At 46.3% G+C, this 27,058-nt stretch overlaps 1 protein-coding gene across 8 annotated transcripts in view; it reads left to right on the top strand.

Moving 5' to 3' along the window:
• ZBTB40 (zinc finger and BTB domain containing 40) overlaps positions 1 to 25,815 on the top strand; it is a 79,654-nt gene extending 53,839 nt beyond the window's left edge. For 5 of the 8 annotated variants that reach the window (XM_077970618.1, XM_001101372.5, XM_077970614.1 and 2 more), the window contains 13 exons: positions 1,663 to 1,855; positions 3,607 to 3,743; positions 4,142 to 4,343; positions 4,710 to 4,843; positions 6,789 to 6,957; positions 7,276 to 7,734; positions 8,494 to 8,700; positions 12,865 to 13,029; positions 15,616 to 15,830; positions 17,042 to 17,204; positions 17,938 to 18,024; positions 19,434 to 19,660; positions 21,416 to 25,815. In XM_077970618.1, coding sequence (XP_077826744.1) covers positions 1,663 to 1,855; positions 3,607 to 3,743; positions 4,142 to 4,343; positions 4,710 to 4,843; positions 6,789 to 6,957; positions 7,276 to 7,734; positions 8,494 to 8,700; positions 12,865 to 13,029; positions 15,616 to 15,830; positions 17,042 to 17,204; positions 17,938 to 18,024; positions 19,434 to 19,660; positions 21,416 to 21,610 — 2,553 coding nt within the window. In that variant the 3' untranslated portion in view covers positions 21,611 to 25,815. Of the gene's footprint in view, positions 1 to 1,662; positions 1,856 to 3,606; positions 3,744 to 4,141; positions 4,344 to 4,709; positions 4,844 to 6,788; positions 6,958 to 7,275; positions 7,735 to 8,493; positions 8,701 to 12,864; positions 13,030 to 15,615; positions 15,831 to 17,041; positions 17,205 to 17,937; positions 18,029 to 19,433; positions 19,661 to 21,415 lie in introns of all 8 variants that reach the window. The other 3 variants (XM_077970609.1, XM_077970624.1, XM_077970600.1) reach the window with 1 other exon arrangement.
• The last annotated feature ends 1,243 nt before the right edge of the window (positions 25,816 to 27,058 follow it).

Genomic DNA, 27,058 nt, shown 5'->3' with positions numbered 1-27,058 from the left:
GACTTTTTAAACATTACTGAGTTTTGCCCTCATAGCAACTTTATGACATCATGGATATTACCCTTATTTTAAAGATGAAGAAACAGAACACAGGGAGGTGAAGCAGCTCACCCAAAGACACAGCTGTTTGGGGCTGGTAATAAGAACTAGACTTCTAATCAAAACACACTCTCTTAACCCCTATGAGTACTTCTCCCTAATCATATCAATAACATAGTCATTTCTTAAAGATCACATATGTCCTAGGAGTTAGGCAAAGCCATACAAACAGCACCTTCATTTTACAGTAACAACTGTGCAAGAGTTGGTATTATCTTCTTTTTCAAGTGAGGAAGATAAGGCTTGAAGAATTAAATAACTTGCCCAAGGTCACACAGGCAATAAATACTAGAACTGCAATTTGAACTAGGTCTGTCTGGATTTAAAGCCTGTGCTTACTCTTACCGGTGTCTGGCTGCCTCTTTATGTATCAGATTATTGCTTAGGAACCAAGATTTAGCTCTGAAATCAGTATGATGTTTAGATACAAGCTCTTAATTTTTAAATTATGATTTATTTAGTAGAAATCTATATATTAGAACTGAAAGAGGATGACTATATTCTGCACTGACAAAGAATATGACAGCTTGATTTATTATGTATATATTCCTTTCATATATATAAAACCAATTTGGTTTTAAAACTAAATTCATTATTTTAAAATGGAAGTTAATTTGATAATGGCAGCCTCTGGCATACTACCATGACTAGGAGCTGACATTTTCCCAAAGGAAAGCTCAAAATTCAGTCCCTGTGAATCTGTAGATTACATGTATTGAAATAATCCCCTGCTTTATCAGTTCCATAAGAGCTAAGCTATGCATATTATGCCGTAGTCCATTAAGAAATAGTTCTATTGTAATATAAAAATATCTGTAAAATATCTGTCACGTGTTTTATTTTCATCCTTTTGCTAGAGTTCTGTGCCCTTTTGACTCAAAATCCTCTAGCACACCAAGGAAGGACAAAGGAGTGGAATTGCTGAATTATGACTGGAGCTGATGTATGTGGCTCTTGAGAATGAGAGGAATGGATAATGAGGAATCCACAAGAAAAATAATCCAGAAAGACACTTTAAATCTAATATTTTGGAGTCCACAGACTAATGTACAGATTATCTGAGTATTCAGATTACTATGCAAGTAAAGTAAAACAATGGAATTATAACCTATGAAATTATAACTTATGCTAATATTATGAACTTTACTGAAAAAAGACCAAAAAACATTAAACCATGTTAATTGTCAATCTGTGTTTCTCAATCTTAGTGTCCAAACAAGCCACATCTAAAGAACCAGGTTAGAGGCAGGCTACTTGCTGTATCATGTAGACCTAGTTTAGGAATGTTTCCACAAAATGCAAGCTGTTGGAGGCAGAGCATATACACAGACCTGCAATTGAGAAAGGAAGATTTTTACAGGTATTTGTTTGGAAAATATTTTAGATTTTTATTGAAGCAAAATAAGGAAGAAACTATGGAAAAAAAATAATGCTGGAGACCAACAGAGGAGGACTTGGAGATCGGGCATCTTGTGATGCTGTCTTGCTAGGTTTTCCAGTGGTGTGTCAGATAAATGTTGAATTGCCAGTAACCGGTGTCTGGTTGATTGCTTGGCACTGCAGGTGATTCTGAATTGCTGTGAGGGCAGAACACCCAAGGAGACAATAGAAAATTTGTTGCACAGAATGACTGAAGAGAAGACCCTGACTGCTGAGAGTTTGGTAAAACTCCTCCAGGCTGTGAAGATGACTTTCCCAAACCTGGGCCTTCTGCTAGAGAAGTTGCAGAAATTAGCCACTTTGCCAGGCGCCACAGGTATTAGTTAATTGTTGACTCTCTGGACTGGAACAACTCTTCCAGAAAATTATAGCTTGAAACACCCTTTTGGCTCCATGCTGGTGAGATAAGATAATGTTAAGAAATGTCATTGCAGTATGGAAACTAGCTGTCATACATCAGTAATTCTCGATCTCTCTGGAGTTAAGATCTGAAATCTGAGAGTGACTCTTCTCGGTTAAGCTCCCTCATGGTGTTCCTGTGGCTCAGGACTTATTAACATGTGGCTTTCCCAGGGCTGTCCAGGATCACCTGTGAGAGCCACAGGAGCAAATGTGCTCATAAGGCTCAGCACGCTGTCAACCATATTCACAAATAGGAGCAGCAAAGCCTCGAATCTCGATCGCCCCTTTTCTGCTAGAGTGCTGTCTGCTTCCAGCAGTCCCCAGAACTCACTGCTCTGGTGTCTGTTCAGCTTGGGGAAATGAGTCCATATCCTATGCCTTAGAAAGACAATCCAATTTAAGCCAACTCTTCCCTGTCCCAGAGCATTTAGGACTCAGATGGTTTTCAGAAAAAGGATATTTGTCCCTAGCCTATAAAAGTAGTATGTACTTATACAAACTTGGACAATTCCAAATATAAGGTAGCAAACCATTTAAAATTCTACCACTCAAGCATGCCTATATTAACACCTTGACATATTTTATCTATCATTTTTATAATATTAAGATACTATCATATTGTATAATTTTATGGTTCCCCCATGTAACATTACAGCAGTATTATTTTCCACAGTTCAGAAAAACTCCCCACAATCCTAGCTGTTGAAGGCTGTGTAGTTTTCCATCATAAGGACGTGTATGGTGTATTATTCATGCCCTTATTTCAGAGCACATGTAGCGTAATGGTTAGGACTGTAGGCGTTAGTGTCAAGACTATCTGGGACTACAGCCTCACCTCACCATTCTGTGGCTGTAATACCCTGAGCAAGTGACTTAACCTTTCTGAATCTCATTTGCTGTGTGAAATGGGGTAAGAGTGGTACCTATCACATTCGTTTTTGTGTGGCTAGTATAATACATGTTAAACATTTAGCACAGTGCCCGGTACATGGGCACTCAGTAAATATTAGTTGTTATCTTCACTGTCATCATCAGCACAGATTATGCTTTGACAGTTGCCTTTGTACATAGACAAAGACCTTCAGATAATTTCTTAAGGTTGGATTTCCAGAAGTGGAGTTACTGAGCTAAAGAAGAGAGTACATTTTTAAATATCTGCAAAGCTAAGAGAAATGCCTGATCATTTCAATGTTTCTTAACTTTCAAGTAAATATGACCTCTTAGAGAACCTAACAAATTGGCCCAAAGGGCACCTAAGTAGAAAAACCACGGGTCAGCTTCACACACACAGCCTTGATTCGTGCTTATCTTTAGGATCGCCACACGGATCCTCTACCTCAGGCTTGACAAGCACCCCCCGTTGAATCTGCGCATCTGAGTCTCTTACAAGTACAGCCTTCTAATTACCCCCCTGGTGAGCAATTGCTAGCTCCTACCACCAGGCACTGACTTTCAAAGTGTTAATGGCTTTATGACCCTGAAGCACCAAGCGATTAAGGGTAGGCAGAGGAGCTCTGAACATATGAGGCGCCAAGCCAGGGCTCTGCAGAGGACACTGAGCTGTTGTGCTGATTGCTGTCTTCGTCTCTCATTGGTAGTATCCTGGAGTCTTCTGTAGAAGGTTTTGTTGCATCAAACATTATTGTTTTGCTAATATCCTTACAGTCCAACCAAGCCCTGATGATTATGGGACTGAGCTATTGAGACGCTATCACGAAAACCTCTCTGAGATTTTCACAGACAACCAGATTTTATTAAAGATGATCTCACACATGACAAGTTTAGCCCCTGGAGAAAGAGAGGTAAGAGAGGGAGAGAAACAGAGGGAGGGGAGGGTAAAATGAGAAGGAAGGAAAAAATATGAACACCCACACATACATTTATATTTTCTGTAAATATTACATATGTAGCCATGTTGAGAATTTGCTAAGTGGAGGAGAAATAGAAGGTAACTCAGTTTCTAAGGTGGAGTAACAAATAGAATAGTTCTAATTTCTGTGGTAGTAAGGAAAGGCATTCAAAAGGACAAATGAAGAACCTTGACATGTATAAGAAATCTCTCAGATTGAGAGAGGTGAGGATGTTGAAAAACTCCTTCCCCAAACATGTTCACTGTAACCCAATACCTAGACTTGCAGCTCTGCAGCTGGGCCAGTGGCTGGAGAGTCTCTTACGTGAGCATTTGTGTTACATCTTGAAGGTCATGGAGAAGCTTGTGAAACGTGACTCTGGTTCAGGTGGTTTCAATTCCCTGATATCAGCAGTTCTAGAAAAGCAGACTCTCTCTGCCACAGCCATTTGGCAACTGCTGCTGGTGGTTCAGGAGACAAAGACCTGCCCATTAGACCTGCTCATGGAGGAAATACGAAGGGAGCCTGGTGCCGACGCTTTCTTCCGGGCAGGTAAGTTACCTGACCTCTGGAGGGGTTTTGCCCCCACTAGAGATGGCTGTCAGGCTTCCTAGAAAATAGGAAGAGCTCTCTTAGAGTAGTCACCCACATCCCTACTATTAGAAGTAAGGACTGGCATTTTCGTTCAAGGACACAAAAGTTTGTAAACCTTTTAAAAAATAGATGCAGTAATTATCTTAAACTTACATTCGTTATTATACTCTGATTACAGTGCTGTTTGCCATTTTCCCCGCTGCCAGCCTCAGACAGGAGATAGGGGAAATGTGTTTTCATTATGAAGAATTGAGTGGAGGAAGGGTGAAGGAAAAACGGTGCTCACTGTTTGACTAATGAGTTTTTGATCCCCCTTTTTTTCAGTGACCACCCCAGAACGTGCCACTTTAGAAACAGTCCTGAAGCATAACCACTTGATCTTGGAGGCCATCCAACAGAAGACTGAGTGCAAGCTCTTTACCTCGGAGGAGGAGCACCGGGCAGAGACTGTGAAAGAGGTGTGGTGGGAATAAAAAGCAAAATGCTGGAGAGTTTTACAGTTGTTGCCTGGGACTGTCTTCATTCCTAAGGGAGGAACCAATATCTGGTTGGGTTGTTTTCCTTCTTTTTTTTTTCTTTTTCGCTTTTGAGACAGAGTCTCGCTCTGTCACCCAGGCTGCAGTGCAGTGGCACGATCTTGGCTCATGGCAACCTCTGCCTTCCGGGTTCAAGCAATTCTCCTGCCTCAGCCTCCCAAGTAGCTGAGATTACAGGTGTGCACCACCATGTCCTGCTAATTTTTTGTATTTTTAGTGGAGACAGGGTTTCGCCATGTTGGCCAGGCTGGTCTCGAACTCCTGGCCTCAAGTAATTCATCCACTTCAGCTTCCCCAAAGTGCTGGGATTACAGGCGTGAGCCACCATGCCTGGCTGGAACCAATATCTGTACCCCGTGCTAGGCTAATGCTTCCTAACACGTTTGCTCTTTTAATCCTTCCAGCTCTACATGGCAGGTGATGTTACCACATTTTATAGACAAGGGTTCTCAGGCCCCAAGGGGTTAAGTTACCTGTCTAAAATGCTCCGGCAGGGAGGAGATGATGTCAGGATTTGAACCCGGGTTCCTATGACTCAAACCAATTTATTCCATTTGTCTAAACCTGGTATCCCCTGGAGCCATGATACTGTTCTCTTACCTGTTCTAAGAAGCAGCTTGTCTCAGATGAAGGAAAGTAAAACTGGTCTTATTACATGTTTTATTCTGGCTTCTATAAAGAGCCAAGATAAACATAGATAGAACAAAGCTTTTGCCCATATGGGGTAGCAAAAAATGCCAGCTCATTTTCTGTAAGGCCTCACACAATGTGGCCAGCATCCCAGGAATACCAGGTGGGGACTGGGGGAACTCATGGGTGTCCAGCCCAGGATCATGTGCATCTTGAGTGGGGAAGAACAAGAAAGGAACATGACGTTAAACTACAGATTCAAATGTAGTGCCCTGTTGATTCCGGTAGGTGTGGAAGGTGTGCAGAAGGGCGGGTTTCTGACTCTCTCTGTGCAGGTGACAGCCACATGTTGGTCTGACTCAGCTGGGAAGAAGATGGCACACATTTCTGTAGGGCTTCAGAGGAAAGATTCATCTGTTAGACTCTCTCCAGCATGCCACAACTTCAGAAATGGGGTTTCTGCAGTTGATCAGTTTTAGCCTCACTAATTAGTCTCATGCCTGCCTCCAGGGACATCAGGTTTATTTAGATAGACTTGAAAAGAGCAGAAATAAAATATCTTCCAAAATGAAAATTCCATTTGGCCATCTGTGGATGGTTTAGCTTTATTTTCTCAGTGTACCGACTCTTTCTGCTGATAGCTCTAACATTCTGAAAGAGGACGACGGCTTTGAAATAATATTCTTGGCCTCTTTAAAGCTTCTATTTGAACCTTCTTTAAAACGCTGAGTTTCTTTGTGAAAGAAAATGACGTTTAAATGGGTATATCTAAGTATCTAAAAATATGAAGCCACTGATCATGCAGAATTACTTCCAGACATTGAGACAAGTATATATTATGAAAACTTACTCTGATTTTCAAGACAGACACACCGATGACCAAATCCTATAGCTTTTCAAGCTTTTAGTATTAAAATCCAGAAAAGGTCTTTGGGAGACTCCTAGCTTCCGATAAGCTATTTCTTATAGAAAATGCTTTATGCTTCCCTGCATATATCTTCTTTGTATTTGCATATTTATCTGGATACATGCTTCTTTTTTTGTTTTGTTTTGTTAGTTTTCCTGTTCTTTGGCAAACAGAGCTGTCCACTACATTTATCACAAGGCGATGTATAAACTGCTTATAAATAGAGCAGTGCCTTCCTGGGATTAGCTTTTTTTTTTTTTTTAAGTTGAAAACCATGGAGAAAATCTGCTGAGATTAACCCACCACCTTTGTCTCCTGGTATTCATTTAGATTCTGAGCATTTCCTCTGAGACAGCCAGCCCTGAAGCTTCCCTGAGAGCAGTGCTGAGTAGAGCCGTGGAAAAATCAGTCTCGGCCATTGAAATATGCCACCTCCTCTGCAGTGTCCACAAATCTTTTCCAGGCCTGCAGCCTGTCATGCACGAGTTAGCATACCTTGGTAAGGAACGGGCCGGGTGGGAAGGGGGTTCCTGTCAGCACCCCTGATTGTTTCCTGAAGAAAGAGGCAGCAGTTCATATCAGAGTTTGTCACAACCTTAAGTTACGTATTCATTTTATACGCTCTCAATACCTAAAAAAGTCGTGAGACATAGAGGGAAAATGTTCTTTGTGTTTATTGGAAAGTAAAGAGGACAATGATATTACTTCAGAGTGTTTTGAGGATCTCAAGTAGTCTCTAGTCTCCTTTGTGTTAGAAATGTTATAAAGCAAAATAGAAACAGAGTTTGCAGAGCCACAAGCTGTCTGTCTTTTGCAGGTGTCCTTACTAAGGAAGATGGAGAGAAGGAAACGTGGAGGGTGAGTAATAAATTTCACCTTGAAGCCAACAACAAAGAAGATGAAAAGGCAGCCAAAGAAGACAGCCAGCCTGGGGAACAGAACGATCAAGGAGAGACTGGTTCCTTGCCAGGACGGCAAGAGAAAGAGGTTTCTGCCTCCCCAGACCCTGCCAAGAAGAGCTTCGTCTGTAAGGCCTGCGACAAAAGCTTCCATTTCTACTGCCGCCTGAAGGTGCACATGAAGCGCTGCCGGGTGGCCAAGAGCAAACAGGTGCAGTGTAAGGAGTGCAGGGAGACCAAGGATTCCAAGAAAGAGCTGGACAAACATCAGCTGGAGGCCCATGGTGCAGGTGGAGAGCCCGACGCACCCAAGAAGAAGAAGAAGAGGCTTCCAGTGACATGTGACCTCTGTGGGAGAGAATTTGCCCATGCCTCAGGTACGTTCAAGAAGGCAAAGGAACAGAGGATGATAACTGTGGGTTTTATAGTTTGGATTTCAGGCCTTGCCCTTTGTTGTGTGCAGTGAGGGCTGTGGGTGGGCTTAGAAAATAGAGCAGGTTCCTACAGATGCAGGGTAATATTTTGAGAAGAGCATGGGCTTTGGAATCAGCCCCCTTAGCTTTGATTTCCCCAAATCTATTAAAGCAGCACCCTGATGCCGCTAACTTTGTTGGATTGTTATGAAGGCTTAAGGTAACAGAGCTAAACACCAGTGCACTGCCTGTAATAGAGCGAGCACACAGTAACTTGTAGCTCTTACTGTTTACAGTGATAACCAGCTGCTTAATACCTGGCTCATGTTTCCATGTGCCACTTGTTTCTTGGTAACAAACAAGAGTCATGGAAATCATGGGATGTATAGTCAGAATGGTTTTCCCTTGTCTTAGAATTTGTATAAACCTAGTGAAATATAAAAGCAAGTTGAGTTTCCCTAGTTCTGGGTGTCAGGGTCCTATTTAAGAGAGAGAAGGGATTCCATCCAGGAATGAGGCCAGGTGACTTTGGGGATGCCAGTTGGTGGGCAGAGAGCAGCGTGGCTGTGTGCAGGGGGCACAAGCGTGGCCTGGCGCCCTGGACTTCGTGCTGTGCTTCCTCCGGAGGCCTGGCCTGAGACAGTGCTCTTGGCATCCTGTGCGAGATTCCTAACACTGATTAGTAGCATCTCTTTTGGTCTCTGGTATGCGTGGCTTCCCTAGGCATGCAGTACCACAAGCTGACAGAGCACTTTGATGAGAAGCCTTTCTCCTGTGAAGAGTGTGGGGCGAAGTTTGCAGCCAATTCCACCCTGAAGAACCACCTTCGCCTTCACACCGGGGACCGCCCATTCATGTGCAAGCACTGCCTCATGACCTTCACCCAGGCCTCCGCCCTGGCCTATCACACCAAAAAGAAGCACTCGGAAGGTAAGGCCGGGCGCAGTTCATTTCTCCTGCAGACTTCACTATAAACTGCCTAAACCCCATTTGGATTAGGTGTGATATAGATCTCAAAAACAAAACAATTTGATAGCACAACAGGGTGACTATAGTCAATAATAACTTAATTGTACATTTTAAGTAAAGAATGTGATTTGGATTATGTATTACACAGAGGGTAAATGCTGGAGGGGATGGATCTCGCATTCTCCATGATGCAGTTATTTCATATTGCTTGCCTGTATCACAACATCGCATGTACCTCATGAATATATACACCTACTGTGTACCCACGAAAGTTAAGTATCAAAAAAAATAAGGCCGAGGCGGGCAGATCACGAGGTCAGGAGATCGAGACCATCCTAGCTAACACAGTGAAACCCCATTTCTACTAAAAAATACAAAAAATTAGCCTGGCGTGGTGGTGGGCACCTGTAGTCCCAGCTACTCGGGAGGCTGAGGCAGGAGAATGGCGTGAACCTGGGAGGCGGAGCTTGCAGTGAGCCAAGATTGCACTACTGCACTCCAGCCTGGTGACAGAGCAAGACTCCATCTCAAAAAATAAAAAAATAAAATAAAATAAAATAACAATGCACAACCTCTAGGCAAACAGACGACTGGGAATAGCTCTGTGCATAGACATGTAAACTGCTTACTGGGAGAGCTTCTGAAAGAGGCTGGCTAACCTCCTATGACTTTGTATTAGGTTTGTGGAAAAGTCATTGCGGTTTTTGCCATTAAAAGTTAGAGAGAATTTACATAAAATTCTTTTAGCTTTGAGGTCGAATTCAAGCATGACAAGGACCCTGACTGAGCACCTACTGTGGATCAGGCAGTGGCAGATGCCGAGTAGCTGAGCTGGGGTTCCTGTGTGCCCATAGCTTGTGGCCTGAAGGGGGCAGGGGGAGGGGAGTGTGGTGCCCGTTACAATGCAGATTCTCAGCTGTATGATGTGGAATAACACCAGCATGATGAGGAAGGATGGAGAAGGGGTCTCTAGTCCAGTTGGAGGGGAAGAGGAAGTGCATTGTCAGGGAAGGCTTCTTGGAGGAGTCTACGTATTGTTTAGAGCACTTACATGTAAATTATAATGCAACCATTGTTTGACCTGGACTGTCACAGTAGCCTCAAAGCTGGTCTTGCTCTCACCATTTCTCTTGATACTTAAAAAATAAGTAAACCCTATCAGGTCACTTCTCTGCTCCAAACTCTTCAGTGGCTTTTTGTCCCAGTCAGTTGTGAAATGCAGAGTCCTTGAGATAGCCTCTCAGGCCCTCCGTGATTAAGGTTCCTGATTCCTCTCTGACTTCATCTCTTAGGCCTGTACATTTTAGCTTTCTGGCCAGCCTTCAGGCCTGCAGGCACCTGCTCCAGGACCTTTATTCTTACCCTTCCTTTTGCTGGGAACACTTCCCGTCAGATACCTCATGCTTTTCTTCATCACCTCCTTTGAGACCTTACTCACACTTAGCTTCTCGGTGAGTCCCTTCCTGGCCACCCTCTGTAAGGTCTCAGCACCCCACCCCTGGTTTCCATGCAGTATTTTTCTCCCATAGTGCTTCTCATATGATATAGTATCTACTTTAGTAATTTACTTTATTTCTGCTTTGTCTTCCCTGTTAGAATGCAAGAGTCATGAGGGGCAAGCTGTTAGTTTTTCTTTTCCCACTGCTGCATCCATGGGACTTAGACTAGTACTTGGCAAAAGTAGGCCCTCAACCGGTATTTGCTGAGTGAATGAATTTCGTAAGTACTCTTTTCAGGCATGGGGTATTGTAAATATACGCACCCCTGTCATGGGACTTACATCCCACTCGGTAAAACTGACAATAAACAAGTAAATATATAGTATAAATTTAGATAGCAGTTATTGCTATGAAGAAGCATAAAGCAGGGTACACAGTGAGGGGACAGGGCTTGGGGAACACTATTTGTATCATGAGAGAAGGCCTCTGCGAGATGGCATTTGTGGAGAAACCTAAACAAAGTGAGAAATGGAGCCAGTGGAAGACCTAGAAGGACAGCATCCCAAGTGCAGAGCACCTCCCCAGTGGAAATGAGCTTTACCCGCACGACAGACCAGAGAGAGCTAGAAGGGGCTAAAGCAGAGTCAAAGAGGAAGAGCATTAAGCAATAAGGCCAGAGATGCTAGCAAAGGCTGGACCTTGGAGGGTCTTACAAGCCAGGGTGAGGACTTTCGGTTTTTATGTGAAGTGTGTGAGTTTATCCTGCTGTTGTAACAAATTACCACAAATACTGGCCTAAAACAACCCAAATATGTTCTTTTACCATTCTGGAAGATAGCAATCCAGGATGGATCTCATGAGGCTAAATTCAAGCTTTCAGCAGAGTTCCTCCTGGAGGCTCTAGGGGAGATCTCATTCCTTGCCTTTCCAGCCCCTAGAAGTTGCCTGCATTCCTTGGCTCTTGGCCACATCACCCCAACCTCTGCCTCCATCGCCATGCCTCCTTTTCTGCTCCTCTTCCTCCCTCTTATGAGGACCCCTGCGATTACATTGGGCCCACCTGGATAATCCAAGACAACCCCCCATCACAAGATCCTTAATCCAGTCACATTCACAAAGTCCTTTTGCCATGTATGGTAACATACACACAGGTTTCAGGAATTAGGACATGGACATCTTCGGGGCCCATTATCCCACTTACCACATGAAGCCATAGAAGGATTTTGAGCAGAGAATGAGTGGTAGGATCTAATTTACATTTTCAGAAGTTAATCCTGGCCACTCCAGACAATAAGCTATAGTAGGGCAAGAGGGAAACAGAAAGCTATTAGAGCCATCCAGTGTAGAGATGATATAGTTTTCAACTAGAGTTGTGTTAGTGGGGGTTGTAAAGAACGTTCAAGTTTTAGGATATATTTTTGAAAATGGAGGTAACAAGACTCATGGTGGATTGAATGTGGGATGTGAAGGAAAGAAAGGAAGTAAAGGAACTGAAGGCTTTGGGGCTTTGCCATGAGCAACTGAGTGATGCTGCCGTTGACTGAGATGGGGGAGTATGTGGGTGGTGGCTGTGGGGAGGGTGGGGATAGAGCATTGGGAGCTCTGTTTTGGGTTCCCAAAACAGATGAGGACTTTTGGTTTTTCTGTGAAGTGTGTTAGTTTATCCTGCTGCTGTAACAAATTACCACAAATAGTGGCCTCTCTGATGCATTGGAGATACCTACTAGACATCCAGGTGGAGAGCAGGGCAGTGGGGAGTTGGACATACGGATCTGGAGTTCTGGGGAAAGATGCAAGCTGGAGCTATACTACAGGAGGCATCCATTACAGATGGTGTATGAGGCACTGAGAGATCATCTAGAAACTGAGGATTGAGAACGTCAAGGACTATGCCCCAGGCTCCTCAATAATTTCACCTCTCCATTCAAGGAACCCTTTTTTCCCTAACAAAATCTTATTTTGCAGCCCAATACATAAACACTGAAAATGAGGCTGCTTGCCCTAGTTGTGGTAGACCTGGGATCCGGGGTTCTGGAGCCTTGCCTCACCGATTGCCCTGTTTGCTCTCTTGGCCCATAAGGGAGCTTGGAGGTTCAATTGGTCTAGCATTTCTCACAAATGCCAGTTTTCCGGATTTGTTCCTTACCCACATTTTCTAACAATCTTTGGCAGTCTGGTCATTATTTCCTCATTATGCGCATGTGAAAACAGAGAAACCGAGGGATACATAATAACTTTATAGCAAGCGACTGAAAGAAGGCTTTCATTCTTCTCTGTATCCACGTATCTCACCTTTGTGTGCAGTTGCAAATCCAGACGGTATATGTTGCAAGGGGATCCAAACCCACTAATTTCTGGGCACAGGGATGTATCTGGTTGCGGGAATAGAGTACGCTCTTTCATACTTGCGGTGACTGATGAACAGATGGTTTGTCTTGTGCAGCGAGAACTCCGTCCTTACTCCTTTGTCCAACCACACTCGCACCTTCTGTGTGATCGGCTGTGTTTGTGAGGTGCCATGTGACGAGACAGCTCAGATCTCACCCAGCGTATTGCAGACTGCCTGATGTTTTAATGTCATCCACCAGATGATATTTCCCTGATACGTGCTGTAGAATTAGATTTTGTTTGTAGCCATGCCATAAATGTTTAGTGCTGACTCTAATAAGCTCCTGTGTATTTGCAGGGAAAATGTATGCGTGCCAGTACTGTGATGCTGTGTTTGCCCAGTCCATTGAGCTGTCCCGCCACGTGAGGACCCACACTGGGGACAAGCCCTATGTCTGCAGGGACTGTGGCAAGGGCTTCCGGCAAGCCAATGGCCTCTCCATCCATCTGCATACCTTTCACAGTATGTACTGAGGCTGTGGATCTTAAGCCCTCGATGCCAGCCTGGCACTGGGAAAGCATGTCACAATTGCAGCAGAGTTGTCAATCCATCAGACCCAAGCTCCATTCAGTGTCTTCCCCTTACCTGTTCCCCTGCAAAACCCAGAGTCCCTCCTTCCTAGTTCAGGAAGAATCTCATTTTAAGGTTTCTCATATGACGCTTATTTCTCTCTGGCCAGGCTGCTTCCCTGTCTTCCTTTTTAGCCTACCCGGCACCATTTGTCCAACAGAGGCAAATTCTGTTTGAAGGGAAAAGCCTCTATAACTGATTGGCTCACAGAGCACTGGAATATTTCCATGAGTCTATCTTCCATCTGCCTTTTCCCATAGGAGCAGTCCAGACACTTTCTGAGTTAATGTCTACCATCGTGAGTGGGCCTTGGTTATGTTCCCTTCAAAACCTCCTGCCCAGCATTCTCTTCCGAGTGCCGTTGTATTTCACACAGTTGGTGGGGTCTGCCCCTGTCTTTCTCCCCTTCTGTGAGAACTGACACAGACAAAAACACACTTGTATTCGGCGTGCATGTGTGCATGGGCACACACACACACATATATACACACACACAGAGGAAGGAAGGACAAAGAAATTCTGTGATTCCTCATTACACCATCGGGAAATCGCCAGCATGGCATTTGGCTGGCCACATCACATTTTCTTCAGCCTCTCTTGTTGAAGCAGGAGTGTAATCAGCACAGCACAGCAGGGGAGTTAAGAGCTTGGAGTCTGGAATCACACAGGCTCGGACTTGAATCTTGACCCTGACGCTTACTTTCCTTGAGGCCTTAAACAAATTTATTTACCATTCTAAGCCTCTTATGCCCCTTCTGTAAACTAGAGCAAATAATAATGCCACCACCTTGGATTGTAATTAGAATTGAATGAGATCACATGTAAAGCATGACACTCCACGCCTGACACATAGAAAATGCTCAGTAATGCCAGATATTATTATTATTGGTGACAGGGGCAACCCTCTCAGATGCCATTTGTCACCATCAAAGCTTGTCTTTTTTGCATGCCACGCATCTCACATACTCTTCTTCCCTCCCCACCCCTCTTCCCACACACCAGTTTCTAGCTGTTGGCAGATACAGTGTCTCACAAGTGCGCTTTATGTAAACACATCCAAGTCTGTCGTCAGCCAGCCAGCAAGGACTTTGCCAAAGCTCCTATGTGCCCAGCATGTGGCTAGACCCTGGGTGATGCAGGGGAAATAAAGTGTGGCTCTTTCCCTCCAAGGAGTTTACAAGGCTGTCCAGAAAAATCCAGTTACAGTAGGCTTCCAGATGAGAGATTTGGCTTGGATCCAGCGCCACAATTTTGATGTCCTCTTGACCTCTTTAATGACATTCTGCTTTATTCTTCCTTTCCCAGTAGCAATACATGGGCATCAGGAAAGGGGAAGACATTATTAACTTTCAGAAGGGAGAAGACCGAGAATACTTTGCCATACCCTAAACTATATCATCCGTGGCAGGCCTAGCATCCAGGCCCCCCTTTCCCATTTCTTGCCTGTTTCATAGAACCACATTGTTGCTTATAGAAAGCTGCATCAAAGTGTCTTAGAAGATGGTGTAAAACTGAGATTTCAAGAGCTCATGTCCACAGGGAAACTAGTTAGTGATGCTGCTGCATGTCAGAATTCCTGAATTAATCTGAATCAATGCACATAAAAGATTGGCTTGTGAGCAAAAGATTTTATTAAAACATTTTGATTTCTGTTGCTTTAAGAAAAATACCAAAGTTTCCTGCCATAGGATGGCAAATGTATTCTTCATCACTACTAGTTTTTATTTTGGGGGTCTCACTGAAGAGTTGGCATATCCAATTAAGCATGTAGCTCTCAGAGCATGGATTTGGGAGTGAGAGATGGGATTGTTACTCAGTTCAGCCATTTCTTAATAGTGCCCATGGGCAAGATACTGCCTTACTACTCTAAACCTTGATTTTCCTAATCTGTAAAATAGGGATGATAATAGAACCTACTCATAGAGTTATTGGAAGGATTAAGTGAATTAATTTACATAAAGCGCTTAGAATATGCCTGTCATAGAGCACTCATTATGCTAATGTTTTTATTGTTGAATCTAAAGTGGGGAGAAAGGAAGCATCCCTCCACTTGTGCTGTTGATGACAAAGGAATTAGTGATGCTCTGGGGAATGTGCTGGAAATCCTCTACAGAGAATTAGAAAACTCCAGAATGCCCACTGCAAGCAGGATGAGCCAGGGTGAAACTCCCTGGAAAGTGGTAAAGTGTAATTTAACTTGTAAGATGTAAAATGAGGAATGGAGATGAACTACATGATGCTGCAGAGATAGTTAATCTCAAAACCCTGGAGGAAGCCCACCTCCTGGGATGAAGGTAGGGATAGTCAGGTGACTCCTACACTGATTTCTGATCCTTGGAGTCTGTGACCCTGCCTGTTGTCTAAGCAGAGTCTTCACATTTGTTGCTGTACACAACAACCAGTGTTTCACTGATGGCTGCCTGTGGTGTTTTCATTTCCCCTCCACCTCTTCCTCTCGTGGATGTCCCATGAAACCAGACATAGAAGATCCTTATGACTGCAAGAAGTGCAGGATGAGTTTCCCCACTCTTCAGGATCACCGGAAGCACATCCATGAGGTGCACTCCAAAGAGTACCACCCCTGCCCCACGTGTGGGAAGATCTTTAGTGCCCCGTCCATGCTGGAGCGGCACATGGTCACCCACGTTGGAGGGAAGCCCTTCAGCTGCGGGATCTGCAACAAGGCCTACCAGGTGACCTCAGGTGCCACTGGGAGCTCTTCCCCTAACCCCTGACCTACTCTCCATTTGATCTGCCCTGATGCCTGGGTTGCTGGCTTGCAGATCATATCTTGTATCCAGGATGTGACAATTGGCTGATTCTCATGAAGGATGCAGCTTGTGATCCAGATTCTCTAAGGAGATCTGGTCAGAGTGCTGCAGTTGGGGAGCTCATTATTGGAGCAAGAGTTCATACGCTTCTTCTCTTAGCCAGCAGACTTGTGGTGAACTGAATGCTGCTTTTCCCCTTGGATGCTCACCTTCCATAGAACCCATCACTCCCATGTGTCGAGCATGAGAGCGGCAATGGGGAGTGGAACACTACCTGGAATTACCTTGTTTGGCACAATTAGTGTTTGTTTGTTTAACTTCCAGGGCAGGGCTCAGCCTTTTTACCTTAGGATTTGATATGTAATTGAAGTGAAGCCCCGTATAGAACTAAAAAGAAACTATATCTATCAGAAGCTTTAAAACTACAGAGAAAAGAATGGTCCTTTTGGCATCTATGAGATTTGGGTATAGACAAAGAAGCATAACTGCTAATTTTAGCTCAGCGAAAATTGAGAGCTAACTTTGTGCCAAGGCTCATGTTGTGACATTAGCATTCCGGAATGGAGACCTGGGTTTGAGCCCTAGGATGGCGTGGAATTTTAGGGAAAGTATTCCCAGTGCTGCTCTGGAACCCGGGAAGGAGAGGGACTCTTGCTTACGGGACAAGGGCAGTGTGCACTCTTCCAGCAGCTTGCTCTGCTGTGCCCCAGCTTCCTGGGAAGCCGTGAGATGCAGCTCAGTGGTAAAGCACACAGGTGTTTCAGTTGGAAGGCCCGGGCCTGAGTCCTGGTCCTGCTATCTCCTGATGTTATGATTAGTCATTTAGCCCCTCAGTGCCTCCGCTTCCAGCTCACTAGGAAGACTCTTAACGCCTCCGTCATAGCCTTATTGTAAGGAATGAGCCTGTGAAGGACTCCCGGGAGCCCTGCCCTGTAGTGGCTTCCCAATGAATATGTCGTTGCCTTATTCTCACAAACACCAGCCTCTCCTCACATCAGCACCCAGTGTGATAGGTAAGAGTGTGTGATACTAGAAACATCAGCTTACCCAGAAGTGTGTGTGTTTTCGAGCCTCGTGAACTCTCCAGCTTGCTGGAACTTTCTAAGACCTAACACTTGCCAAATTCCTTGCAGCAATTATCTGGTTTGTGGTACCACAATCGGACCCACCACCCTGATGTATTTGCTGCTCAGAACCACCGATCTTCCAAGTTCTCATCACTCCAGTGCAGCTCCTGTGACAAAACCTTCCCCAACACCATTGAGCACAAGAAGCACATCAAAGCAGAGCATGCAGGTGACGTTTGGGTACCGCCGGCAGAGAGTGAGAGGGGCTTGATGGTGTAGCCTCCTGGGTGCCACCAGAAATCCTCACTTCTAATAGTCTAGTGTGGTGTGCGGTGGTCGTTGCCTTTTTCTGCGCCAGCGCACGTGAAGGCTGCCACACCAGTCCATAGCAGCAGCAGTCAGTAGCAGCAGCTTGAGTGGCAGTGGTTCTCAAACCTGGAAGCGTAGAGCAGTGTAAGCTCCCACCACTCGTGAGTGAGAACTTATCGCAGCACCTAGGAAGGGTGTCAGCCTCGGTGGTAGGCAGGCCTGAGTGGAAATCCTGATTCCAGCACTTATCAGCTGCATGACCTTGGCAAGTGACTTCTCTTTTCTGAGCCTGTTTTCTTCTCTCCAGAATGGCAGTTATTAAAACCTACTTTGCAGGTAAATTTGGTGATAATCACAGCAGCTGTCAGTTACAGAGTGTTTCCTAGGTGCAAGACACCATGCTAAGCACCTCGTGTATATTTTCTCATTTCATTCTCACAACATCCCTCTGAGCATCCAGGCAGTCTGGATCCAGATCTCCTGCTCTTTACCACTAGATTGTACAAATATACCATAGGTTATAAGATTCCTGGCACTTGGTAGATGCTTGCTAAGTATTGGCCATCGCCCCAACTCCAGCCCTGTTACTCTTTAGCCTTGGAAAGCCAACCATTTGTTCTTCCCCAGCACGTCTTTCCTTATGCACTTCACAGATATGAAGTTCCATGAATGTGACCAGTGTAAGGAGCTCTTCCCCACGCCAGCCTTGCTGCAGGTTCACGTCAAGTGCCAGCATTCAGGTCAGTACCCCGTCAGCATGCTTCTAGGCTAGACTGCCGGGGCCTGAGTCTCCTCCCCACCACTTGCAGCTTTGCAACCCAGGCTAAATTGCTTAACAAACTTGTGCCTCAGTTTCTTCATCTATAAAATGGGAACAGTTGTAGCACCTGCCTCATAGAGTAGTGTGAAAAACTGAAGGCCTTGGCATCAATAAGCATCCCTTAAGCGGTAACTGTGATTGTCATCGTTATTGCTATATTTCATCAAATCTAAAGTGCCAGTTAAAAATAAATAAATACAATTCCAGTTATAAGATATACCATTTTTATTTATTTATTTTGTCACCCAGCCTGGAGTGCAGTGGTGCAATCTCGGCTCACTCCTTCCATCTCCTGGGTTCAAGCAATTCTCCCTGCCTCAGCCTCCCAAGTAGCTGGGATTACAGGTGCCTGCCACCACGTTCGACTAAATAAGATGTACCATTTTTAATGAACTATTAAGAAAGAAAAACTACTGTCAGTTAAACTGTGCTTTCTTATCACTTAGAATATCTACGTTATTCTAAGTGCTGTTTTGGACTTAAGTTGACATAGATTTTTATCATGTCACTCACTGTAGTGTGCATACATAAAAAGGAAAACATAAAAAATAAACTGATTAAGGGAAGAATCCAGCTTCTCAGAGTAACATTCAATTCAGATTGTCAACAAGCATGTTTTTCCACACAGTGTTTACTCTGCCATCAAGAACATTGATGATGGAATACGTAATATAAGATTCCATCAAAGAATTGAAGGCCATTGGTTTTGGTCTCTTGAGCATTATGTAAAACTAGTCTACTTTTGATTCCTGCTTTGGGAATATAGCTAACCTTTCATCACTTACCTCCTCCCTTCTAAACCATTTGGTTTCCATGCGTTAAAAACATGCACCATTCCTGTCTTAGGGAGTTTCTTCCAAGCCGTGGACGCCCATTCTGTAAGTCTTGATGCTGCCACTTTTGATGTTCGTGTGCACATTGACAATTGCACCTGACTGCCTTAGCCCACAGAAGTCATAAGGTGCCATCGATCCTATTTCAGAGATGTTAAAATGTATTTCTTAGAATTGATGAAATATAGTATGGTCAGCATGATTATCTGCAGTTGAATGAATAATGGGCTTCTACAGAGACAGATTTAGCCTGAATCTAATACTAATGAAACTGTCGTCTCAGGGCCCCTCACTTGCATGGGACCTTCCAATGCTCTGTCTTTGTCATTTTGTATTATTTTTCTTAAGGCTCCCCAGATTGAACAACCTTCAGGTCCCACAAAATCTGGATCTGCCTCCAAGCCTCGATCCCCATTGCTCCTTCCTCTCATGTCTTCCTGCCCTCGTTTCTCTCATTTTTCCCACAGCCCTCCTCTTCTGTCTCCCTCTCCTCCAGGGTCCCAGCCATTCCGGTGCTTGTACTGTGCTGCTACTTTCCGTTTTCCTGGAGCATTGCAGCACCATGTCACCACAGAGCACTTCAAGCAGTCAGAGACCACCTTCCCATGTGAGCTCTGTGGGGAACTCTTCACCTCCCAGGCCCAGCTTGACAGTCACCTGGAATCTGAGCACCCGAAGGTGATGAGCACGGAAACCCAGGCAGCAGCCTCACAGATGGTGCAGGTGATTCTGGGGCCATCAGCTACACAGAATGCTAACACAGGGTTCCTAAGGCTTCTCTAGAGGTGGCTCTGTCATAGTACCAAGCGATACTCTTTAGGGATCTTGTAGAGAGTCTCTCTGGACTTCTTACAAAGCAGGACAGAAAATTCTAGTCTCCTGGTGGCCACATGGGAAGTGGCCCTTAGGTAGAGCGAGCCTGGAACAAGAATTTCCAAAAGAGGAACAGCTTGGTCCCTCCCCCCAGTGCATACGTCCCTGCCTCCTGAGAAACACCGTGGGGTGTGGTGAGAACTGCAGGAAACCTCAGAGACAGAGGATCTCTTTGTTGGGCAGGGACCAGCCTGCAGTTGAAGCGCTTGGAGAGCGCCTCTGGGCTGGACACAGTACACACTTGCACACACCTGGGCCTCTCCTCTTTACCTGGGTGAAAAAAACGCCTCTTCTTGATATTTCAGGACTAAGCTTGATCCAGCTTCTCTTTGCTTCCCTGATCCTCATTTACTCTTCTCCCCGTCTTCTCCAGAGAGGGTGGGCAGAAAAGGAAGATAAACTCAGGTCCATCCATCACCAGTAATTTGTGGGTGGGTTGGAGAGGAACCATAAACTGGTTGAGGTTTTGGTCTGTTAGACTGTCGCGCTGTCCAGTTCCATAGATCAGTCATTTATAAACCAGGTTCTTGCAGGCCTCTGGGGAACAGAAGGGAAGTTGGGTAGGCAGGACTCCCATCAACACTCTGCTGTCATATCAACCAAAGGTGCTCTGCTTTTATCTTTTTTGTATATTATGGTTCTTGATAATATGACCTTTGGGGAAAAGGTGGGGCTGGGGGGTCCATTTCTAAAAGAAAAAGAAAGCAAAGCAGTTTGAAAACTACTTTCCTAGATCATTGTTGATTGAACATCACAGTAGATCTCTTCTCTCCTGTAGCACAGAGAAGTAGCTGGGCTTGGCTTCCTCACTCGTTCCTGCTTTCTGCTCTTCGCTGATTCTCAAGAGCAAGGTGGCTGTGGCCTCTGCTTTAAAAATATCAAGGGCATCTAGCTCTTCTGGCATCTATGGTTCAGAAACACCAACTTGGAGGCTTAGGCCGGAATTGGAAATGCCTGACCACAGACTCATTCTCTCTGAGTTGGAAAGGTTGTCTCTAACAGATTATGCAGATTTGGAAGGGACATAGGTGGGCTGTGGAGAAGAGAAGGGGGCACTGGCCGCCAGGTTGGTGAGCTGAATGAATGCATGGAGTCACAGTTCATCCAGTCTTCCTCCTAAGCTCAATCACTGTGTGGCCTCCTGGGAAGGCTGTGGGCCTGTGAGAGGTCCAGAGACGCTGCCCCAGGCCTGCCTGGGCCTGTGGTGGATCAATCCCGTTCCCGTGTTCCAGGCATGAGACCAGCTGGCTTCAGTGGCATTCCTCTCACATGGCACTCACCTCTGCACTGTCATCCCAAGACAGGAAAACCCAGTGTGAAAAACGGAGCCCGTGTGCGCTGGTGTGTAATCATAGAGTCCGGGCACCCCGAGATGGCGTACTGAGCGAAATTATAGCAATTTAGTGCAGTTATTTAAATGGTTTGCTGGCCTTCTCTTTTGCGTCGCCGGTGGGTTAGACTTGCCTCTTCCCATTAGGCACACGTAATTGCTCTCCTCAGGTGAAAACATAAATATCATCATTACAGCATGAGATGAAAACCATGTAAATCAGGGAGCCAACTGCAAACACTGCCCAGAGCAGCCTCATGGTCTTTCTCTTTCAGGTGATCCAAACCCCAGAGCCGGTGGCCCCGACAGAGCAGGTGATCACTTTGGAGGAGACCCAGCTTGCCGGGTCACAGGTGTTTGTGACGTTGCCAGATTCTCAGGCATCTCAGGCCAGCTCTGAGCTCGTGGCAGTGACTGTGGAGGATTTGCTGGATGGCACAGTGACGCTGATCTGTGGTGAGGCCAAATGAGCAGCCGTTCATCCGGCAGAGCCTTCCTGTGTTTGCAGCTGAGAGGAGGCCCCACAGCTTGCCCTTCGCCCTCCATCCCTGGCTGTCCTGAGCGGTGAGCATCTTAGCTTAGCACCAACCAACACAGTCTCACCTAGAAAACAGACGGAAGCTTCATTGTTCTCATAGAACCAACAGCATCCGAGCCCTCAATACCAACTGCACCATCCTCTGTAGGAGACAGGCCTCCTTCCCCACAGGCCCGCTGCTGCGGCCTCTGTGACACTGTCCATCCCCAAGTGACATGTAGCTTCAGAAGTAGAGTCTGAAAGAGCAGTGGCATGGGAGCTGGTGACCAGGGTACCCCAGGAGGCGCGATGTGCCAACACCCTTCAGTGGGCAGAATGGCAGTTAGATATGGGGCTTGGCCCACAGTGGGGCTGCAAATGCTGCCAGTGCCTCTGGCCATTTAAAGTGAGAGGGGCACCAACAGACAATTCAGGGACCTCAGGTGTGAGCACACTTGGCCCCTTCTTCAGTCCTATCATCCTGCCCTCCGCTGGGGTTCCCCCTGCACCCAGTGGCCATGCCCAGCACCCTGCTGATGGCTATAGGACACGTAGCCCTCATTTCCATGCCTGGTAACGCCTTGTCAGTTGTCAGCCCTTCCCAAAACAAAGCTTTGGAGTTTCTGCTGGACGTGTTGAATGTGAGGCATCAGCTGCTAGCCAGTCTCTGCCTTTCCAGGACATTCTTCTTGGTATTCCTTACCTGAAGGCTGGTTCCCACAGCTCTTCCGTGTCATCTTCATCCCCTTCCTTTAATCAAAGGCTGAAATCTGCCTGACCTGGCAGCCTCGCTCCCTCTGGGTCACGTGGTGCAGACCGTGACCAGCACCAGGCAGGCAGTCCTGTCTGCGTGTGGAGGAGCAGCCGTGACTGCCCGTGGCTCTGCTGCCATGCACTCCCTGCCTTGGGAGTGGCCTGCTGCCTCACCTCCCCAAGGCCGCCACACTTATTGCAGGTCAGCGATCCTTTGGAGTCCGAATTTCACAAAGCTTTTTTATCTTCAGTTCCGAAAATATAATCTGATAATTAATGGTTTGTGGAATCCATTATGAAGTGCAATTAGATAGATGTAGGTTCCTGCCGTTGGAAAGAATGACTAGCATTTATCTTCTTTTCCTTCCACGCCAAAGGTTGGAGTCTGCTGGTGTGGTGCTTACACACCAGGCAGGGCTCTCTGCCACCGTGTGTGGCTTGACCCCCTGTGGAGGGGAGTGCCTGGTTGGATCCCACATTGGCAGAGATGGGGCCACCTCTTCCTTCCAGGCACATCTCACATTGCCATGTACAGAGGCAGGGGTCACTTTTGGTCACCATGGAAGCTTTTATTGCTCCCACATGGTCAGGTCTTACCCTGCTTGAAGCACAGAAGGCACAGCCTTACTGACCAGCACACCCACTGACTGGCATCTGCTGGCTTTGTGCAGCCAGCCCCGACAGTTTCCACAGCAAGCGCCAGCTCCGGCCAGCCTGGGACAGCTCATCCCAGCCAACTACACCTGCCTCTGGTCCTGTCCACATTCTGATATGTAGGTCACTTGAGCTTGTCAATTAGGGTTCTGCCATTCTGAAATAAATGAAGTTTCTAAAGGAGAGTCGGCCTCAGAAGCCAAAAACTGACCAGAAGATGGTGCTCAAACCTTTAAGACTTCATCTCCATGTGAAGGGCTCACTGTTTCTACCAAGGCTGTCCCTGTGTTAAGGCTTTTCCGTCCTGGGAACGTCAGACTGGGAGAGCTCTTGATCTGCAGGTGGCAAAATGGCACTGAATATCCCCTTGGCACCAGAGAAAACCCACTGAAAGATGGTAGAGTGGCACATGCTTACAGGGCATTGGTGCCAAGCCCAGTGGATGAGAATACAGCCCCTCACAAGCTGTGGGATGGGGCTTGGGAGCCGCAGTGAATGTCACTAAAATTTCTTCCAAAACAAAACAAGAAATAATTGCTGAGAGCTTATAGGGAAGTAATTAAAAAAAAAAAAAACAACTCTTCGGAATCAAGAGGGCTGTAAGTTTTGAATTCAAGTGTCAGATCCTTTCAAGCACTGAGAAATTCTTTCTCAGGTTTCTGTTTTTGGGGGAGACAGGGTCTGGAATACAGTGACACGATCTTGGCTCACGGCAACCTCTGCGGGCTCAAGCAATCCTCCCGCCACAGCTTCCCAAGTAGCTGGGACCACAGACATGAGCCACCACTGCTGGCCAGTTTGTTTTGTTTTGTTTTTGTAGAGACGGGGTCTGGCCATGTTGCCCAGGCTGGTTTCAAACTCCTGAGCTCAAGCCGTTATCCCACCTGGGCCTCCCAAAGTGCTGGGATTACAGACATGAGCCACGACGCCTGGCCAGGTTTCTGCTAGAGACCCAGATTGTGACAAGACATTTGTTTTCTTTGGAATCACCAGATTTGCAGCTTACTGTGCCGAGAGTGGACTGGCTACTGGGGCCCATCGGATGCCCTCTGGCCCGTGGCACACACAGCAGAAGGCACAAACCCAGTGCTGGTTCTCATCAAGAAAGAGGGGAAGGCCCCTCCTGAGTTCACGGTCTGCTCTGAGCAGGCTCCGCACTGGCTGACTGATTTTATGGTCTTGCTCTCTAGAGAAGCCCAGATGGATCTTATTATAGGAAAACTTTCTGACTCTGCTTGGCCATTTTATCCTTTTCTCCTGCTTCTACCCAAGAGACCTGAATTGCCGCCACAGAGGACAGTGTTCGTGTGGTCTCCTGAGTCCACATCACTCGCTTCTGTGGGGTCCCGGTGCTGTATTTGCCTCGTGCCCCATAGGGTGCTGCCCTTATGGCCTCTGGACTGAACTCTGGGGCCTTTGGGGTGGTATGAAGGAGTCCGTGGGCTTCTTAGAACACATGGATCTGTTCGGTGGGTCCCCAGACCTCTGCTCCCAGAGCTCATGTCCCAGCTGGTGAGGAGGGAAAGGCAGTCAGATTCCAGGCCGGAGTGTGATTCTGTGGGAATACTGGGGTCAGTTAGGGAACAGGACTTACCCATTGTAGGTAAGTGAGACAGCAAATAGATGATTCAAGAGCAAGGATTACTGCAGGAAGGTGAGACTCCTGTCGACGCACATTAGCAGAACCTGGAACCAGAGGGCAGGGACCAGGGGTCTTTACTCGTTTCTTTTATGGGTAAAGAGACATGAAGAGACAGCCTGTCTCAGAAGCTCTGTGTTTGGGAAGCTTTGAGCCCAGTGAGTAGCAGGGTCTGCAGTATGAATACCTTTCCCTGGCGATCCGGGTCTCCTCTAAGGAAGTCTTCTGACTTCCAACTGACCACAGGAGGCACGCCAGCTTCATCCCTCGGGCTAGAGTTCTGATAATCGGGGCTGAGGGGTAAAATAAAATCCAGTCAGACAGACAGTGGGGAGACAGGTCCCTGCTCTTTATTTGCAGGATCAATCAGGGACTCCCAGAAAGGAAGGAGAATGGTGAGGGGGCCCTAAGCTGGTGACGTGGTCACTACAAGCTGAAGACAGGCTGATGGGGTGGCGGATGTGCCTTTAAACCTCACGTGCCTGGAAGCTGCGCATTGACCAAAGGAGGGAGGGAATTGCCAACCATGCACAGAGTGGGCAGGCGGTTCCAGGAGACAAGCAGCATGTTATTAAATTGGGCCTAGGCAGTTGGACGATAATGGAGAAAATGCAGGGATGCTATAATGAGTCCTCCCCAAGGGTGAGTTCAGCACCTGAGCCCTGTTCTGCTTGTATCCCAGTGACATTTGGGAGGTAGAAGAAACTGGGAGTAAGAGGACAGTTTGGGGCTGAAGGGAGTGTCAGAGGCAAGTGGATCCTTGTTTTGTTGTCACGGAAACTTTGAGGCTGGTGGGACTTAGGCCAAAAGCTCAGAAGCACAGCCAAAATGTAGAAGCTTGCTACTCCTACGACTCGGCCTATAAAGAAGAGAGAAGCTGTCTGTACTTTGGGAACTACATTGTTGAAGGGAAAAAATCACTCCCTGCCTAATTAAGTTGCTTCCAAATTGGGGGAATGTGTGTCATTTCCTTTACCAAGGCCAATCAGCCCTGCTTCCACCATGGTCAGGACAGCCAGCTCCTACGTGATGCCGTATAAATTGGATTACAAACCATATTCATGTTCAACTTGCACTAATCTATATAAATAAAATATGTACTTTGAAAAAAATTAGGCTACGTGAGTTTCAAATGGACTGTGATGTTATAGACCTGCTTTCTCTTTGGTTCTGGGCCAGTGTCAGACGGGGACCGGCGTGATGGGCCTGGTGTCCTAGGGGCCATTTGTGTACCTTGTGGCCGTGTTAACATGGCCTAGGGGAAAGAAAGCTCTCCCGTCATGTGGAGTCTCATTCCTAAACCCTCCTTCCCAGGGAGCGAGTGTAGGGCAGGGTTTCAGAGCACAGGCTTTGGTGTCCAGCCTGGGTACATCCAGCTGTCCTGCTGTCTAACTGTGACGTTGTGTGAGATGCTTACCCTCTCTGAGCTCCCTCCTCCTGGCCCCCAACTTTATTATAAAATGGAGAAATGATTGTGCTTACTCTACAGAATTGTAGTATGATTTAAAAGTCTGGAATTAATGTATTTAATGTAGAAAATTTTAACTTTTATTAATAAAAATTTTTTGCATGCAAGTCAACTATTCCCTGCATTCTCTGGCACTAAAGAGAATGTTCATTCCTGTATCTTTATGTAGTCTTTCTTTTTCCTCTGAATCCTTAGGGGATCCTTATAACACCCACTTTTCATTTATCTCTTGAATCTCAACTGCTCCCAAAGTACAAAGTGCTGAGCAGATAGCTGTAAAATAAACTAAACCTTTCTCGGTGAACAGCTGGAAATGTCACATTGCTGGCAGCCAACAAGGAAATAAGAACAGGAGACCTGGATGGGATGTACCTGATTTCTGCAGGAAGCACCCAGTGTTTAAGACGAGGGGAGGTGCATTAGATCCCGCAGCCCTGCTGCTGCAGAGAGCAGGGGAGTTGGGGAGGTTCTGTGCTCACGCCTCCTGGGACAGTTCTGGAGGAGCACAGATGGACCCTTGTTCAGAGCTCGCAAGTGAGTTGAGGAAGGAATGCTCCCCTGCCTAAATGCTGTCTTTGGAGAGCAGGGCTGGAGCTGCCCGTGTCATATTTTGGGCAGTAGTCCCAAGAGTGTCCCAGCCAGCTGCAGTGGGTAATTGTAACATGCAGTTGGACCCCAGCCACAAAGTTGAAGGTATGCAGAGGTGAAGTGCTGCTGCAGGTTGGGTGGGATGGAGCAGAGGTAGGAAGTGGGCTGAGGGGTTCCCTCGGTGATCTTCCGGGCCAGGGTGGCTGGCTGGAAGGACTCAGCAGCACAGTGGAAAAGACACGGGCTTGGGAGCTTCCCAGCTCCACGTCTTACTAGACAGATGACCTTGGGCGAGTTTT

The sequence above is a fragment of the Macaca mulatta genome, chromosome 1 (assembly GCF_049350105.2).
Source record: "Macaca mulatta isolate MMU2019108-1 chromosome 1, T2T-MMU8v2.0, whole genome shotgun sequence".
NCBI classification, from domain to species: domain Eukaryota; kingdom Metazoa; phylum Chordata; class Mammalia; order Primates; family Cercopithecidae; genus Macaca; species Macaca mulatta.
This window is presented reverse-complemented; position numbering and strand designations above follow the sequence as displayed.